Source organism: Blennius ocellaris (assembly GCF_963422515.1).
Source record: "Blennius ocellaris genome assembly, chromosome: 20".
NCBI classification, from domain to species: Eukaryota; Metazoa; Chordata; class Actinopteri; order Blenniiformes; family Blenniidae; genus Blennius; species Blennius ocellaris.
In genome coordinates this window covers 5,541,999-5,561,821 of record NC_137669.1, presented here as the reverse complement: position 1 = coordinate 5,561,821, position 19,823 = coordinate 5,541,999, and the positions used below count along the sequence as shown (strand labels likewise).

The window sequence follows — 19,823 nt, the reverse complement described above, 5'->3', positions numbered from 1 at the left end:
ACAGCTAAACCGTTTCTGAAAAAAACAAAACAAAACTGCAAAATAATGTCCCAAACAAAGCAGATGAGACATGCGCCTCATGGAGGAGCTCGTGTATTAGAGTCTGTTGCCATGGAGACGCTCCCTGCTCAGTGTTTAACACGGTGATGGAGCTACCTGACAGGCTCGTTAGCATGGATTTGAGCTGATGGCTATCATGCTAGCGATGCTAACTCAGCTCAACTACTTCCTGTTATGTTTGGGCTGTGTTCAAATCCCCAAAGTCCCACAGATGTATCTTTTCCTGGAGGCTTCCTGGAGACTGATCCGAGCGCCGATGTTGCTGGGCTCAGGTCCAACGTGTCTTTCAGTGGCGGTTACAGCACACCTTAACATTAATGGCTTTTTATACATGCACTGTAAAGCAGATTAGCATTTAACGACTCGGGCGCTGCCCGCCCACGTCCTGCGAGTCAGGCGAAGCTGCCCAATAATTGTTTTCACTCCCAGTGGGATGACTGTTAATTCTAGAAAAACAGCCCCCCGTTATAATGTGATTAAGCTTTGATTAATTGAAATTGATTGTTTTCGCTGTGGCTTTTACTGAGTTTTGGAAAACACTACAAGGAACACTTGGAATTGTAATTCTGATCAGTTTGCTGTTGGATTTCCCCAATAATATAATATGGATTTTACAGTGTATGGTTTTTACTGTGCACAAAACAGTTCAGAATTTGTTTGTTTGGCAAAGTGAAGCTTCATGAATGCAATCAAATGGCAATCTTTACAACTTTAGACTGGGAGTCACACTCCCAGTCTAAAATAATTTTACATGAAGGACAGTGTTCCCCTTCAAGAAATGATTATGGAGTTGAAAGTTGAATTGCCCCCTTGTAGAGAGTTGCTTGTATTTTCTTTTTCTTCTGACAAGACTCGACTTCAATTAGTCATTTAACACAAAGACAGTGTGAGGGTTTCCTCTCATTGAATTAGTTGCTTGGAAGTATTGAACCTCAGCGAGTACACTTCAGAAGAAGAACATGGTTCCTTCAAACTCAATAACCAGCCAAAGTCTATTTCCTGTCAGCGAAAAGTCAAAGGGAAAGAAAACACTGTCATTGTGTCAATATTGTGGCTCGGGGTTAAATGAGATGACTGATGTGTTTATGAAGGTGGCTCGTTTGAAAAATTTCTCAACATTTTGGAAAAGAATGACAGGGTTGACGTCCGACGACACATCAAGCTCAAACAGCTTCAGCTTCTCACTCTAATTCACCTGCTTAACTAAACACCAAATAAAAGCTCAAGTTTAAGCCTGTTAGCTCGTGTCTGCTTTCTATTTTCAAGTGAAAACATTTTCACTGCATCGTTGTGACCATTTACATAACAGTGGTGGTCAGAGACACTGAAAATGCAACTTTTTTAAAACGCCCGGCCTCTGTCTCCATGTAGACGACAGAAATGCCACTAATGCTAAAGCTGCATCACGGCCTTGGTAAGTAGTTCTTCTGCACATGCTCAGTCGATGTATAACAACAAGAATGGTTTCCTCCGTGGTGTCATGACTCTCAGTCCACGATCTCCTGGGACTTGGGACTTTAATTTTGACAGTCACCGTAATAACGATCCAACGGGGTCGTCTGTCCACGAGGTCTCCCGTTGTAGCCAAAAGCACCCATCAGTAGCCCAACGTGGTCACTACATTGTTTTCAGTGTTTCTGCCATTCCCATGTAAACGGACACAGAGAGGCAGTCTCACATTCACGCCCACGAAACACAGATTCACCAATCGACGTGTTTTTGTCCTGAGGGAGGAAACCCCGGCTCGCTCCACAGAAACGACCCACAATTCCCACAATGGCTGAACTTGCTAACCACTATAATCAGCCGTGTGTCACATATACCATTGAAACATTCATTTGGGATCACCATGTGATAATGTGCAGCAATTATTCTAAAGTGATTCGATGTCACTCTTATAGTTTTCTTTTTGGGTTTTACTGGATGAAATGAAATCCTCAATAATTTTTAAAAAATTTTTAATTCTGTCAACACCTCAACCAATAACTAATAACAATTAAAATACATGAAAGAGGATTTTGTAAACACACATCCTGCTTCAAAATGGAAGGAACCGTCTTTGATGTTTCAGTTGTTCTCGGTCCCATCGGCTGCCCGGGTCGTCAGGATCTATCCTTTCTGGTTCAGGCACTTTCGTTGCATAAATAAAGGCGATGCTCGTCATGGTACTTTGTAAAAGTGAGGCCGTAATATCTGACAAAATGAACACAATGACTGTCGTGTGCATTAGCGGCGGGGGAGTGGAGCCATGCCTTCAAGGTCCTGCTGCAACACCCCGATGACCCAATTGCAAATGACTGCTTCTTTTAGAGAAGGTGTCAATCATGGTGACACTGCAGCAATTAATTGCAATCAAACAAATTAGAACACTTTACACTTCAACAGACATCAACAGATTAAAAAAAAAAGAAAGAAAGAAAGAAAACAAACAACAGAAATCTTTTTGAGTTTGGCTTATTTCCCATGATTTACTGGAAGAGCGGGATTCATTATCTCCACTGTAAAACTTGGCTGCGTATGAACATGGCTGGTGCTCTTCCCGGCGCAAAACATTTGCAATGAAAGATAAAAAATGAAAGTCTTTGTATTCCGCGCTACAGAACTGTGTCCTTAAGAACCTGATACACCAAGAGCACCTGTTTGTTGATGAGTACTTCCTCAGGAAGGTATCGATCATGACGACAATGCAGCGGCCATTTCCAATCAAACTGATCACGAGACTGAACAGTCTATAGGAGTGGCTAACGCGTAAACCAGGGCCCTCGAGGTCCTGTCAGAATAACTTCATTACATAAGAGCTAGTGAGTAGTCTGTTCAAAGGAGCTGTCAGTCACGCTATTTTGATCGATGTGCATCACGTCGGCAATCGGGGATTGTCCTCCGATCACAGAGTGGCAGGTTTGAGCCATCATCATCTGAGTGTTGGTGTCCTTGAGCAAGGCGCTAAATACCAAATCGGTCACAACAGACGTTGATTGCCTTGCAAGGCAGCCATTGGTTTCCATCGGCGACCATTGACAGCCGTTACCATGGGTTTGTGAAAAGGTCCCAGAGACTAACAATGGGTTGTTGACGCAGCTGGAAAACAGAAAAAAAAAAGCATTATACTATACTATATAGGTAAAGTCCATTCACGATGTATTGCTGTATCTCCTTAACAGGGTTGTATAAGTTTCCCTGTCTTGGATTTGTATGTTAAACTGAGACACTAAAGTATTCATAAAGAGTTAATGTTTCTTGTCTGAGCTATACTGAGCAGCACTCTGAAATTAGACCCACACATTTAACCTCTCCAATACATCAATGACTGTTGAGGGAGATGACCTGATGTGTCCTTTTTTAATGATTTGAAGCCAACACACTGGCTGATATGTCTTATCTTCTGCTTTTGTTTGGGTTTTTTTTCCTATTCCAGATGATCGCCATCGAGTCAAGCTCCACTCTCTGCTGGCAGACCCCAGCTCCGATTACGTCAACGCCAACTACATCGACGTGAGTCACCTTTAATCGTACTTTTCCTCCCACTCCTCCACCTCTGTCTCTTCCCGATCCCCCAGCCTTAAGAGCTCACACTGGTCATGGTTTATTGTTGCACTTGACCCGGCGCTTGACCGCCGGACACCTCCGCTACATTATTGTTTAACCGCCACACCCACATGATAGCATTACAGCTCGGCGCCGGCTTTGAGGGGGGATTTTATCGCAGCGACTCCAGAGAAATCCTACAAGAGCCCCCCCCCCCTCTTCTCCGAGCCCCGGGCAGCGGGCCCCGCGACTCAACCAAACGCTTTGGAAAATTGGCCCCGATATAGCTCACCTGAGCCTTTCATCTGCTTTCAGATGTTTTTGATCTCACCTACAGTTCAGCTCCAGTGAGAATCTCCAGGAGCCTCGCCGGCCCTCACTTTCCCGCCGCTCCTGAATGATCCTATCTCGGCTGCCTCGTCTTAGATTGACCAATATTATCTGAAGGGCGGCCTTCCTTTTTCCCCACTTATATCAGAAGGGTCACTTTGAAGGGAGCCGGAACAGCTCTCAACCCTCCTTCCTCCTGTTTGCAGCGCAGCTCCAGAGATGCGTTCCGCTAAGGTTTTAATGGTTTTGGTGCCTTTATTTTGGCGAGCAAGGGGAAATAGGCGGCAAGACGAGGCCTCGCAGTTCTTGATGACTTGACTTTCAACATGATTTTTCTTTGGCAGGATTGGAAAAAACTGGACATTTCCACATCTGATAGGGTTTATTGCTGTCTGCTGTTAACAAATTGAATGGAACTCTATATAGCTTTTAATATGGCGCTATAAAAGGTTGTATTGACTACTGTAATTGGATCAGGAGTATTTTTTTTTTATTTCCATCTTTACAGGCAAGTAGGTCACATACTGTACCTTTGACATGATTGGACGTAGCGAATGCTCTCGTCCTCATCAGAAACATGATCCAATGGCGGTGGATGACGTTTGTGATGAAGACGGGAGAATCCAGTCCAACTACATCCAGTATGGTGCAATAGTGTACTTTCCTGGAGATAGAAGAGAAAATCCTTTCAAAGTCTCACGGTATAATGAATTTAATTGATCTGAACATGGAATTGGTTCTCCTGGCTGAGAAAACCAATCAACGACATTCATTTGATGGAGGTTTCTTTTGCTGTTTTTGCCGTTTGCCGTTTGCCGTTTGCCAATGTGACACTGTTTTTCCCCGACAGATCGCAACGTCGTTTGGTTTTAACAGTTAAGAAGTGCATCCCCATTATTGGTGGAACAAAAATGTCCCAAGCTTTTCACGTTATGTATCAACAAGCGAAATGAGAAGCAAGCTGGCGTCTTACTCTCCGACCTCACAAATGTGTGTTAAAGAGTTCTGCTGCCTTCACGTTTTAAAAGTGTTCACCTTGAGACTGTTTTCAATGACAGCGTATATTTCCAGAGGCCTTCTTTCATTACCAGACTTATTAAAGTGTCATGTGGGTTATTAACAGCTCAGGGAACTCTGTGTCATCGCCGGTCCAGGTCAGGACCCGCTGCAGCAGTCCCTTCTTCTTCTTCTTCTTCTTCTTGGAGGAATGTTAGGCCCCGTTTACATGAAAAGTTTCAGAAAAGTTTTGAGTCTCCACGACAATATTTTGAAACCAATTTCTATTTCCACAGAAAATGGAAGAAATGCTGACAATGCTGGAGTTTACATGCCAGGCTGCAAGTTGTCGCTCTTGTTTAGTTTTTGTGATAAAATGACACACACATGCGTGCAGAGAAAATATATAACGTGAACATAGTTATTACGGCCATGGCACACACAATAGCAGCATTTGAGAAGAGTTCTGTTTTTCTGCCGTTTCCACGGAGACAGAGTGCAAACGTTTTCTAAAAAGTGAGTTTTCAGTGGCCGGATTCCCAAAAGTCTACGAAGTTTTCCCCCTTTTCCTTGAATATATGACGTTAAGCGAGGACCCGAGTCTGTCGAAGCCGAATGAACGTTTATTTCCTGGTCTTTATTTGGATTTCACCGTGGTTTGCTCACCATTTGGGAAACTGTGAAGTGAAAGGCCAGCTTGCAAATGATGCGGTGGGATTGGACGCCTATTTTAGTTAAGCCATCGAGCTATGTTTTAGTTTAAATGTCACATTTGTCTCCCTGAAGCGTGAGCTAAATCTGGTGTGAAGATAAAAGGAAGATGTAATAAAACTGTTGGAGGAAACCAGTACAAAGAGCTTCAGGTTGCGGACCTCTGGTTTATTCAAAGCTACTCAATATTCTAACTTGGACTGTGCCGCTCATTCTGCTTTGACTAACTGAAACAACATTTGTTCCTGGAAAACAAAGGTTGACCTTTAAAACGGAATCTTGGGAGTTGGATAGGTCTGAACATGAATTCTCTCCACAGGTCTCCGTCTGCTCTCTAACCGTTTCATTATACCCTCTTTTTCCTGCTCTTTAATCACAATAACTAGCTCTTGTTTCCTCCCCCCCGCCTCCCTTCTTCTCTCTTTCCTCCTCTTCTCTTGTGTCCAACCTTTTGGCTTCTCTTAGATTCGGATAAACAGGGAAGTAAGTACCTTGCCTCTCTCCTCTTTCTCATCTCCTCTCCCTTTTCATGCTGCCCCCTCTTGGCTGTCCTCGCCAGCCCTCCTTGGCTTCCTTCCAATGGCTTCCCTTTCCTTCCCTTCCCTCGCCGAGGCTTCAGCTTTTCTTTTCCCGCCTGCAGTCACCGCTTATCCCCCCCCCCCCCCCCCCCGAGTCCACCGTTTTCATTCTTCTTTTTTTTTTGTTTTCTTCAAACGCTGGTTGTAATATTCTTTCATCCGAAGTCAAGCGCCTTCCCGGAGCACTTCCTTAACGTCGGGTTAATGTCTTTTATTAGTTCTGATCGCACGCGACAGCGAGGGAGGACCGTGAGGTCAGATCAAACAAAACACCGTCCAAAGAGATGAAATAGAAAGATCTGGACGAGTGAAGAAGCGATGTTTGCACATCTCGTCACCGAGCATCTCAGCGCAGAGTGGGAGGGAAAGAGCCAGGTGCTAAATGCCCACAAAGCACCTATAATTATATTTAAAGTATAACAATACAATGTGATAGAGTTCTTGTTGAAGAACGCTTTAAGTAAATCCAGGATGAATTGAAGACTTTCAGATTAGCAAACATCAACTGCAAGACGTTTCTGTGGTCACGCTGTGTGTGAAGCACGGTGGCGGCAGCATCATGTCATTTGGCTGCATCGCTATAAAAAGTGCTTTTTTTTTGTAATTCATTAATTTCAGGCACGTGACAATCGAACATTTTGTGCATTCACAGACATAACCATACACACACACACATACACACGCGTATCCAAAAATATTTACAGCATTTGAGCATAATATATAATTGAATTATATCTTATGAAAATCTATTTATACAAAATATATAATTCTATGCTTTAATATACAGACACACATGATCATGCCTGAAAAGTGTTTTTTTTTTTTTTCTGGATTTACAATAGTGAGTATGATACATGTAAATATAACTGTAATAATGTTATCTAATATAGACACATATACATATTTACCACCTATATACACACACACATACACACACAATTTCACGTTTGCATTCATATTTATTCATTCACACAGTGCTGCCCGTCCCAATATGCCTGTACACACCCAAACCCAACATAAAAATATACCTACAATCACCCGTGTACGATCCTGTTTGCGGTTCATGAGACACCAAATACTTTCCTCCAGGTTCTTCGTCCCTGTACATGATTAATGTTTTAAGTTTGAGCCTGAGTCTAAATTCCTGTATGTTGTCTGGCAGTTGCTTGTTTCTAGCTTGGTGCTTTAATTTAGCTGTTTGGAATTTTACCGGATCAGGGAATATTAGTGGGCCGGAATTAATAAAGAAGGCATTAGTGTGGTCCACTATTGTAAAGCAAGCGGGAGGGATGACAGTTTGCAAAAAAAAAAAAAAAAACACGACTTAGAAGATTAAAATTTAAGACGATACACAGAACAGCGACACAAGAACGGTTTAACGTTATAATAAAATAAAAAAAACTGGTCTGGAGCGGTCAGTGCAACGGCCTCATTGTTCACGATTCTCCATATTTGAAATGGTTGTGCATGTCATTTTGTTCAATTACTTTCAGTCCATTGTGAATTTGTGTTTCTTAATGTTGTTCTGCTTGCCTGCTGTTGGGAAAAATGTATATGAAGAAGTGATGTAGAGGAAACTGGTCAGACCACTGTTTTATAGTGGATATCATCAATTTCGTGTTATTGAATGTTTTTTGTTTTTTTTTCCTTTCTGTCATCTGGCTGAAACATGCAGATGTGGACAGTGTGTGAGACACGTATACACTCCTCTTGGACGACTTTTCCCTGCTGCTTGTCTGAATAGGACAAAGAAATGTAAAACGACAGACAGAGCAGGCTCCACAAGAATGATTTAACGACAGCAATGAAGTAACATCTGGGTGGAGGGGTCCTCGTCGGTGCAAATCCTTGAGCGTAGTTAGTGTTATGACCCAATTGTCTCAGAAACCAGACGCGTCAGCAGCTTTACCACGAATGAGGAAAAGACAACTTTTGAAACCAGAATATTTGGGCAGCCGTGTATTTTACAGGATATTGGTTTCATTAATTACCACTGTTTTGTCGAAAACAGTTTTATCTTTGATCTTCTTTGATCTTCCGGCTAAATGTGTTGTCTCATCAGAGCAGGGAGAAACTGGACGTTGGAGGTGAATACTGTGTTTCCATCTATCTTGTGCGTTTCTCTACCGCACTTGTTAATCACAGAAGCAGTGCTAATATTTATTGCACGGGCTGCTTTAGATTCCAGGCACGATGTTTGTTTGTTTTGTTGGTTTTTTTCCATTCCTGGTGGACAGCCAAGACGCGGCTAACAGCCTCCCAACCTGCCTGCACTGTATCATCGCCCTGCTAATGCGCCGCAGTGCAGGAAGCAGACGGTCCGATCAGTCAGCGTCTCTCAGGTGGAATTACTCCCAGGGCTGGAGATCCTTCATTTGTCAATCTCGGCTTTGATCGGCCGCCTGAACGACTCCCGGCCGCATGCAAAGCACCTCGCCTGACTTTCAAACGCGAGCGAGGAGAGCGACGGCCATTTACACGTTTTTAGCAGATTTTTGCTTCCCGTACAAATTGTCACCTGTTCGGGGCGGCATGGGGAAGTTTTGACTCGAAGGGAACGGAGAGGGAGGGAGGAAGAGGCGGGGGGGGGGGGTCGTCCGGGTCTCACTCCATCATGTGCCGGTGTAATCATTAACTCGTCTTTTCTCTGTCACGCAGGGCTACCAGCGATCCAACCACTTCATCGCCACTCAAGGTGAGCGCGCGGCGACCTCCGCTGATGATGTTGTTGTTTGTCGTAGAGGTGTGACAGTATGAAGGTTGAACCACGAATCAGTGTGATGAGCAAGCACAGGTTTAAAATGAAACTCGTGTCATATTATTTTGTTCCTCCTCCTTCAAGCTTTGAAAAAAGATATTAAATTACATTTTCACGTAAGCAGATTTGTTCGGGTTAAAACGGGGAAGACAATATTTGGAGTTGCGGATATTTACAGATTAGTATACTTTCTTTTTTTTTTTTAAATAGTCCATCTAACTCAAAATATATATATTGGGGTAAACAAGTTTGACACGCACCCCATAACAATATATTAGTTTTTTTTTTCTATTTCCGTTTCATTCTAAAGATATGATAGGATAATCCTTTATTCGTCACACAATAGGGATATTTGCATCGTGGCAACAGGAAGTGGACCGTAATAAAAGAGGAGCAAAAAATACCACAATAGAAAACAAATACATACAAACACTCATCCTACAAGACAAAAAAGTCACACAACCCATTCATTATAAATTAAGAGGTCCCTCCAGAAAGTCACTTTATAAACTTTAAAGGTGCACAATGTTAAACTTGAGTAATGTTTTGTTTGTCCATTAGGTGGCAGTATAGAGTTGCAGTGGGGGGAATGCAAAGCTAATCTAATCATACCTCATTAATCCACTGGGGGAAAGTCTGTGTTTCCACATGGAACCATCCAAGTTCTAAGGGGGCAGCCATATTGGGGGAGGGAGGGGGTTAAAGGTCATGCTCAGGGACTCACAGTGGTGACCAGTCCAGCTGTGGGAATAGAACCTTCAACCTCCTGATCCTAAGTCTACTGCTCTGGCCTCTAAGATGTGTAAAGCACCTTCACCGTGCACAGTGATACCCAAAACACAACAAATGATTTTCTTGTTCACAAGCTAGCAGGAGCTTTATTTTCTAAACCCAGGATCTACAGTTACTTGTGTCATAATTGCACCCAAAACGAATCCTCGCTTCCTGCCACTGACAGGCTCTGGCTGGTCGGTTGATGCTCGTCATTACTTACAAAGAAGGACGATCAAGCTGAGTTTTAATTAGAACATTACCTTTATTCAGCATCCGACTGTGCAAACAGGAAGTCTGGGTTGCGTCATCTCAATCTGCTCCGCAGATCCAGGACTGTAACTGTCAGTCAGTCGTCACTGTAACACGAGCGTGTGAAGTAGTTGGCTCACGTCTCGCCTCCCCACCGGCGCTCTGATGTGGGTTTGATACCCTCCACATACCGGCTGCATTTCCCAAGTGGAAAACACTCGTACCCACAGAGAGAGAGAGAGAGAAAAGAGAGAGAGAGAGAGAAAGAGAGAGAGACTCTCTTTATTCCAGCCCGGCTCTGATCCTGTTTATTCAGCGAATGTGTTCCTCACTCAGTAATCCCCTCTGATTTCCCCGCCATCTTTCACTTTGGTCTCAATTCTGTCGCTTCTCAAAAGTAACCTCTGAAAAAATATTCTCTCTCCTTCTCCTGCAGAGGATATAGAGAAGTGGAAGAAGTTCCACAATGTGCCTTTCAAGTGTATATATATATACATACATATATATATGTATATACAATTTTTCAGGTAGCTGCAGGTTTAAAGATCAGTCAAACAAAAAGTAACCCAGTTTAAATATTAAAGACTTGGAAAGCTGATTTTCTACATTTTACTTCTACATATCCTGGGGAAAAAAATACCAAAAGAATGGAGACAGATTAAGTCCTTTGATTCACACATGTTTCACCAATTCAGGGATTTTGACGAGTTGTACAGTATCTGGCTTTTACATGAGAAAAATCCAGGCCAATGGCGTACGGTCAAAACGCCAAACTTCATCTTGTAGTAGTCTCTATGACAAGTTTCCTTAAACCTTCTAATTATTCCTTCAATCCACTTTAACTAGTGCCATCATTTTCTCAGTGGTTGATATTTCTCCCTTGAGAGTTTTGTGTATTTCGCGTGTCTCGACAATTCACGTATGATTATCAGGACACGGTGAAGAACAAAGGAAATTAATCCATGGCTAATTTGATGACAGCTATAATCACGGCTTCTTATCAACTCTAATTAGCTGTGAAATTCCACATCTTGCTCAATATTGATGGGAATGCTATCATATGAAGGTAGTACAAAGTAGACAACAGGTATTTCTACTGAAAGATAAATGAAAAGATGATAAAGGCAAATTAGTAATATCAGGTCCGAGTATAAATGATGATGAAATGTCAAAGACAAATTCTTTATCCGATTTTGAAAATTTCTGCCAAAACCTTTTTAAGAACAACGTGAAAAGTTTCAAAATGAAGTTAAAAATACAACTTTTAGATTTTGTTGGAAATCTCTGTGGCTAAAATGTTAAATATTATCACCTCATTTCTATTATAAGGTGAAAACTTCAGTAATAAACTAAACAGACATGAAAATATCAAGAATCGTGGGAGCAAGTAGGGTTTCAAAATGCTCAAGGTCGATTCACCACATGGAAAGACGGGCGATCGAACCTGAGCCTTCTGATCAGGAGGCACACCAATTTTTCATTTTCTAAATTGTACTCTCTTAAACAAAACTAATCAACCTGAAAGCACAAGAATGAGCATTAACTGCTGTTTAATAATGAATTGATTACCTGAGTGGCTTTGGGCTTAATGCATTCCCCCGCCCCTTCCTCCTCGACCAAAAAACTACAAGCCCAACACAAAATAAAATCAAATAGACCTCGAGGCCACTGTTGCAGATGACATACCAAAGCACAGTCACTTCTAGTATGTTAATTACCGGCCATGTCTTACTTCCTCTTGTGTGACAGAGATTCTCCACACACTTCCAACATACAGTACACGTGCCACACCATTAAGGCTGTCGTGTGCCCCTGGTACTTTGGTGCCGCGGGTCGAGGATCATCCCTTACGTCTCCGATGAGTCTTGAGGCAGTTGTGTCTCTGCGGCAGGCAGCAGGTGCTCTGGGGGCTGACTCCATTATGTCCAGAGACATGAGATCCAGGGGGGGGGGGGGGGGGGGGGGGTTTGAGCGAGGGGAGGAGAAACTGCCAGGCGTTGCTCTGAATAAGCCCCGGTTTCAGAAAGCGTTGCTACTGTGGCGCTGCATACAGATCCGGCCCCAGCTGCCGGGATCACACACCATCCGTCTCTCCACTGCAGACTCACCCCGTCCCTCCGGCTGCTGCTGAAACATTAACATCTCATCTCGCTAATGCACGTGGAGGCTTACCGCAGTGATTGCTAACAGGGGAGGGGGTTTGATGTTGGGGAACCCAACATTGAAAGGGAGCAGGTGAGCAGGTAACGTGGCGGCCCCACATTTCTCATTGGACACAGACGCGAGCCACGGATTATCGTGGGTCGATACAACACAGTGCCGGCTGCTCTGAAAAAGCTCTGCGGATGCGATTTATCAGGAAAATGAGACTTTTCCTCATCCTGCTCATATTGTCTTTGCATGTTTGACCTGGGGCTTGTCGTCCAAGGCTTTTGGGTCTATATCTATTAAAGAGGAAGCGGTGTGGAAACAGAGTATTTATCTGTACAGCAAGTTTTTGGTTTCTTTTTTAACCAAATTTCATCAAAGGTGCAAACATTTCAGTCCAGATGAAAGCCGAGGCCCCGTTCCATTTGGTTGGATATCCAGTCAAATGGATTAGAGCGATGCCCCCTTTTCAAAAGGCTTCCCATAAAAAGCTCATTCAGTGGATCAGCTCTTTCAATTTGTACCTTGACCAAGACCACAGGATTCAATCATATCTGTTTGATTGTCAAGTCTCCCCTGGCTGTAGCTTCATCTTAGTGTGGACCTGCTGGAATACGCCTCCAGCTATTCTTCATTTCAGGAATCGTCCAGAAATTCCATTAGGGAGGAAGAAATATGGAGCATGTGACACGTCGAAATCTTTTAGTCAACTCATCAACTGGGGAATGATGGAAACGAGGAAGGAAGAATGAATGCAGTGCAGGATATTGGTCGGGGAACCAGTTTGTTAAATGTTGAGATTGAACTGGTCAAAAGACACATTTCCCTCTTGAACAGCCTCGACATGATTTGTCACTTCTACCCAACATAGGCGAAGCCATGCCATTAGAGAAACCTTCAGGGTCTTGGACACGTTGTCGGGTGGAGGATCAAGCCGACAATATTGGGATTAGAAGATGGACGGAGCTGCAGCAGCCCCTTTTGTGACTTTGAACAAGATGATTTGACACATCTGTTCATTGGGAAACCTTTATTGTTCCGTAAGAATTAAAAAAGAGTTGTTCTTACAATCCGTCATTCATTTTGCCGAATGGTTATAGTTGATTCAAGACAGTGAAGCTCTTGATTAACTTCTATTGCTACAGTCTGAAGCCAAGAGCACGTAGGGCTGGTTGAGGGGACGATCCAAGTCCACGGCTATTATCTGTGCAAGACCTTGATCGCCTCACATTTCTATGCAGGCATTTGTTTATCAGCCTTATATAATGATAATGTCACATTTGGTCACACTATCTTACATTATGAAGCCCTGATACTCAACTCTTTGTTTCAGTTTTGACAGTCCGTGCTAATGTTGCTAATGAAATGGACAAACTACGTGTAAAAACATCGCAATTTACTACCATTCTAAAAAAGTTCCTGATGCAACACTTTGTTTAGAAGACACTGGCTCACTGTGTGCTTTTGTGGGGAAGCTGTTGTATTTATACACTATTGAATTGCATCCAAGAAGCTTGGAGTCTTGGTCTCTTTGAGGGAAAACCACCGAAAAAGAACCACCGACATGAAAAGGATTCACATAAAAAGAGTCACTTTTCTCAGAAACCTCGAAATATCCCTTCGACACGGAGCGGTAAACTGCCCCAAAAAGCCACTTGGTTGTTTCCAAACATATAGCCATATATAAGAATACAGTACAGTTACGACACATATTTAAAAATACAGCAGATGTGGTTGTTACTGTTTGATCTGAAATGGATATTTCAGTTCTTGAACAAGTGCGTTAATTGAAAACTCCAGGCACTTGTTGCAACCTCACGCCATTCACCGGATTGACTGACATCTATACAGTACATTCATTATGCAAGCCAATATAATGCCCTGTAAATTTAGACTCAACATTTACAGATATAAACAGACAAATAAACAGGAAGTGGGCCCGACACCCACTCGATCCACACAATCCTCTGTAAAAGTGTTTTTCTTTGTTTAAGTAAATTCAAGTTAATATAAAATAGGTGTTCTTATTAGTGCCTATATCAGCAGTGTTTGTGTGTATTCATAAAAAACTAAATGCTATATTGTCTGTTTTCTATGTTGCACCAGTACCCAGAGAAACTCACTAATGTGTTTTTAATAACCTTCAGAGAACAGCAAAACAAAGACGTGCCACATGTCGCACTTTAAATATACTGTATACCTGCAGTAAGAGTGCATCGTAAGAACAATGTAATGTTTGCAGTATAGCACAATACGGAAACATGTGAGGGTGAAGAGGAATGTCTTTTCAGACTATCATTTTGGGATGAAATCATGATAAAAGATCATTCGCTATGTTTTCTATCAAGTCATTATCTCAGGAAACCTTTACAGATTAACACCCAACAATTCGACGTGAGCAAATATACGAGACGGTGGAAAGAAGGAAACCCGCAGGACCGGACTCGGAGTCGGAGACGTTCTGGTCTCCAGTGGTTCAGTGCAGATCTTCCAGCAGCCTAAACCGACAGCAGCGTCACTAGAAGATGGTCCAGGATGTCATGAAGCAGCCCGAGCTGTCAGCTCCATTAAATAGACAAGTCATAAGCCTAACCTTAAAAGTACAGACTGTGTCAGAATCAGAAGCCTGAGAGCTGAAAGCTCTGCCACCCATTGTACTTTAAAACAAATAGAAACTGAATGATATTAATATTACTGTACGCTAGAGATGAGATAAAATTGCAGCATCTTTTTTTTATCATAGCAAGAGTTCGGCTTTTGATTACTGTCTAGAATACATTAATACGTGAAAAACATTAGGGCGTATGACATTCAATCAACTTTAATATTTAGTGTGAGTAGGGTTTTGTTTTTTTGGGGGGGGGGGGGGCAGCCTCACCCAACCCATAGTCATTTAAGAATATACTACTGTAACATAAAGCTCTTCAACAGACTATTCTAGGTTTTATTTATCCGCCCGTACGTGAGCATTATTTTGTATAAAGACATCTTATCATCTTACAAGGTGATACTTTAACACAATGAAGGGCTGGGGTAGGGGGGTGGGGGGGGTGGGGGGTGGGACACCTTGTTCATGGGAAGAGGTGCTCTGCGTGTTGTTTGGCAGGAGAGTCTGTATGAGGGAGGACCTTGTGATATTATCAATGCCAGAGTGTAATGAAATCAATGAAAGTGTCATCTTCTCGGAGGGGGGGGAGGGAGGAGGTGTGATTTGTGTGTCAGCCACCGGTGCCTGGGAAAAGCAACACCAGCGCTTGTTTGCACAATGGGCCAAGGATTTGTGGGTGTATTGAAATGACATTTTCTCCGTAGTATTAGAAGAACAGAGTGCGGGCAATAGTTCATGAATGACACATTGTTACTCCATTCCCTGGCACGAATTACACAGCGCCTCACGCTGATGGTTATTGCTGCTATTTTCTCTGATATATGACTCATCTCTCCGCCCTCCTTATCCTCCCTCCCATTCCCCTCCCTCCCCCACCCTATCTCGCTCTCCATTTCTCCCACCTTGCTCCCCACACCCATACCTCCCCCCCCCTGCCGTATATCTCCGCAGGCCCCAAGCAGGAGATGATCTACGATTTCTGGCGGATGGTGTGGCAGGAGAACTGCTTCAGTATTGTCATGATCACCAAGCTGGTGGAGGTGGGCAGGGTAGGTTTCCCCCCCCCTTTCCCTTTCTTGTCCCGTGACCTCTTCAGGATGGATGGCGGCGGGAGGGGGGAGTATTCCTGGAGCTCCCCTTTTATATCATTCCATGTATACAGTATATATGGCGCGCTGCCACCGTGAGATGAGGTGTGTGGGAGGAAGTCGCTGCCGCTGTCTGATCTTGACTGATCACCGTTTTTACCTTGGTGGCCGAAGTGCAAGGTCAAAGATTCGATGTGTACGACGGAATACTGTAGAATGTTGTACTAACCATCACTGTGTATGTTGGATACAGTTGGTTAGTTTAAAGCCCCGTTTACACGACGTTTCAGGTGACAAACCCTAATCCAATAAAAAAAAAACTGGGGTTTGTTTACACTGCAGCAGTGAACACACTGACAACGGTGTAGTTAGTATGCTCGGCCACGGGAGGGCGCTGTCCATTGTTTTTTTTAATGCAACTTGTGTGCAGAGAACAGTATGCTATAAACGTGAACAAAATGTAGAGAAATGAGATGCTATCAAGGGAGAGTCACTATAAAACTACTGATATGGAGGATAAAACGAGAATACGGACCGCGACTCAAACCACTATGGGTCGGCCATGTTTGTTTACAAGCAGATGAGCAGAAGATTTTCATCAGCGAGGGAGGGGGAGATTTACGCACGCGCAGTGACAGCTCTTTATTTGGAATGAGTCAATTGTGGAAGTTTATGATGGGAGCGATAGCTGACGGCCAAAGGCTGAGTTCATCTGTAGGAATATGAGGACAAGGGCTCGTCGTGAGTCCATTGACTTTTTGGAAACACGGTGAAAGTAACAAGCACGGCCATTAAGCCGGTTGAACTTTAAACTTTTTTCATTCATAAGCAAGAGTTGCGCGAATGCTCAGGCATCTCATTTTGTGCCAATGAAAGGTTAAAATGAAAATAAACTCACATTTTAACAAGTTTTGCAGAAAGCCTATATCATTAGGAGTGCCCCAGAATTGTACCTTTTCACCTGCAATACAGCAACACCTCCATTAGCTTGGGTCGTCATTGCCGAGTCTTTCCAGCAAAAGTCTGGAACAGCAGAGTGTTCAGGAGAAAATAATGAGACGCTCCGTTCTTTGAAAGTGTTGACGTAAATCAGCAGCTCGTGCGTATGTGTGTGTTTAAATGTTGTTGGGTTTTATTGTATTTTTTTTTAACTCTGTTGTTTCTGCAGATGAAGTGCTGTAAGTACTGGCCCGATGACACGGAGCTCTACGGCGACATTAAGATAACGCTACTTAAGACAGAAACGCTGGCGGAGTACACGGTGCGCACCTTCGCCATGGAGCGGGTGAGTCTACTCTCAGGTTCACAGCCTGTAATACCGTCGCGTTTGATCACAGCTCTTCTTTGTGATGGTTTGAAACATTCACATGTCTACAGGGATGTTTTGTCTCGCATGAGAAAGCAACGCATCTGAACACAGCGCGCTTAGCGGACATGACACTTACGAACCACTAGGTGGTGTTAAGGTAAAAAGAGGCTTTTAATTCAAACCGGACCAAGAGACTCAATATAAGCTGCGCAGTTGAATCTGTCCTTGCTTTGGTTTTTGCGTCGCATCGGACCTCCTGTGTACTTTGCATAAAGTAGCCAGGATTCTACTTTATGCAAATGAGCTCCGGGGCAACGCAACGCAGCTCCAGAACTCCCCCGCCACGCTCCGTGGTGCGTTTCACGTCGACGCTGAATGGGAAGTGAGAAATTGACGGCGGTTATGGACACATAACATTAGTCTTTCTTCAATAAGAGTGCTCCCCATAGGGAGCAGGTGAGTAAATGGATCATCAACCAACCAAGTGCAAAAACTGTCTGCCAGCATAATCTAACAGCGAACTAACCATCCAGACTGACAACAGATTAAAGGCTACGGTGACTGACACCACCCAACGCAGCCATGTTGAAGGGATATGAGGTTTGACAAAGCTGTGACCTTTTTTGTCAGCCTGGCGACACTGCTGGAGAGAAACCGAGGCTGGTTTTTTGCTTTCTTCTATTAAGGGTGGAATAGTAGGCAGCTCCAGTTTGGCTGTTTAAACTACTTCTAATTGAGTTAACTGCCATTTCCTCTCCGGTTTTCGTGCTGGTTTCTTTATTGTTCTAAATTGTTCATTATACCATGCAGCTACCGACCTCTGAGTCGCTGTTTTTATCTCCAGGGGGGCAATAAATCATACTTATTGTAGCTTTAATGGGTTTTGGCTGTGGTCTCCTTCCTCATTGTGTCTTGCAGCGAGGCTATCCCGCCAAACATGAAGTCTGCCAATTCCACTTCACATCCTGGCCCGAGCACGGCGTGCCGTACCACGCCACAGGCCTCCTCGCTTTCCTTCGCCGTGTCAAGGCCTCGACACCTCCAGACGCCGGTCCTGTGGTAGTTCACTGCAGGTAAACCCCGCCTCCCTCCTGATGATGAGGCATACATACACAGACAGATGGTGCCTCCATATATAGCTCCATTTTCAGAGGTTCTCTCTCTCATATCTTCCTCCTGCCATGTTCAACACATTGCGATACACTTAATTTGCAGCGATTTAGTCTGCCTCGTGTTGTGCTCGTCTGGGTTTCCCAAAATAGCTGTCAGCCTCACAGTGCTGCGAATGTGTTAGCGGAGAGTGTGCCAAGGTAATGACAAATATAAAAAAGTTGTGTTCCACACATCTTCATAAGGAATTTGAGAAAGACGGAGGCAGTGGGATTTTTGACTGTCAAGGACAGTGACTGTGGCTTTCGTTTATTCACGGCGTTAATTAATGTACACTTCTGTACAACCTTTGATCTGTTGTTGATACATCTGTTCACATGTCGAGAACTATACATTAATGGCACCATCAGTTCCTGTTTTAAATTCTGTTGAAATCACACGCATATAGTTCTTGTAGGCTGCTGTCAAAGCTGTGAATCTATCGGACAGCTTATCAAGGGATCCTGGAGGTTCGACAGCAAACAGGATTTACTGACGAGTACCTTCGCATACATTAGAACCGGTTTATGCTGGGGTTTTTGGGTTGTTTTGTTTTTTTAAGTAGTGTCATATTAGAAAATAAATACATGAACATCCCAAAAAGTTGGCAATTGTGTGAAAACAAAAAAAACAAATCAGTGCAGTCATGAGGAAAAAAAAGCTGGCGTACCATCAAATCTGCAAAGTGATGTAGTTGCATGTTTGCCTGCTTTTCGTGGTGAGATAAATCTGACGCACTTTATCATCCTGAAGATTTTTCTGAGGTATAAAGCTGCCACGGGTTCAAACAGAGAGCCACTGTTAAACAGTTCACAGGAATCTTAAATTTCACTTGATGCAGGTTTAGGTCTGGAAGTCAATATGTTCATAGATGCAGATGATGCCAGTTTTTATGCCTCAAGAGGGGTCGTATCTCAGAAATGCTCAGGAAGGCGCTTGATTCAAATTGTGGCAATGGATGCCCAAGAAGCCAAAGTGTACAAGTCTTGATTTCACATTTGTCACAGTTCTGGAAGATACTCAAAGGCTGTTAATTCTCCTCAAAGTCAATATGTTCCAGATTGTCTGGACTTCTTGGCAATCGTTAATGTGCCTCTGGTGAAATTGGCTCAAAGTTCTCTGGATCTTTAAGCTGATGTGCTTCAGTAGATGTATTTTCTTGGACTCTGTTAAACCTTTGAAGTTGCTGCTGCTGAACTGAATCCCACCAATAGGTCAGTCATTATTATAGATACTTGATGGTTCAACAGTACCCAGAAACCACTGACTACATTCCCACCCACTGGTTTATGAGCATATCAACAAACTGCATGTTCAAGGCCCACATGTGCTTTTTAAATAAGAAGCTTGGCAGGAACCCAGATGTGCTCCTGTGGTTAATCATTTATCCAGATTCAATTCTTCTCTTTTTAAAGTCTGTTTTTGTAATCTGAAAAATCAGTTGTATTTCTTTTCACAAATGAAGCACAATTGTCCCCCTGCCATGTCTGATTGACTCGTTTCATGTCCAGGACCATTTAGAACCAATCAAGCAAGAAGA

The 19,823-nt window shown here is 43.3% G+C and overlaps 1 protein-coding gene across 1 annotated transcript in view; it reads left to right on the top strand.

Moving 5' to 3' along the window:
* The window catches only part of ptprua (protein tyrosine phosphatase receptor type Ua), a gene marked incomplete at its 5' end in the record, with an annotated part of 259,054 nt that overhangs the window by 216,277 nt on the left and 22,954 nt on the right, over nucleotides 1–19,823 (top strand). Inside the window, 6 exons of the mRNA XM_080516344.1 lie at nucleotides 3,476–3,552; nucleotides 6,088–6,105; nucleotides 8,859–8,895; nucleotides 15,689–15,786; nucleotides 16,994–17,110; nucleotides 18,053–18,207. Coding sequence (XP_080372470.1) covers nucleotides 3,476–3,552; nucleotides 6,088–6,105; nucleotides 8,859–8,895; nucleotides 15,689–15,786; nucleotides 16,994–17,110; nucleotides 18,053–18,207 — 502 coding nt within the window. The remainder of the gene's footprint in view (nucleotides 1–3,475; nucleotides 3,553–6,087; nucleotides 6,106–8,858; nucleotides 8,896–15,688; nucleotides 15,787–16,993; nucleotides 17,111–18,052; nucleotides 18,208–19,823) is intronic.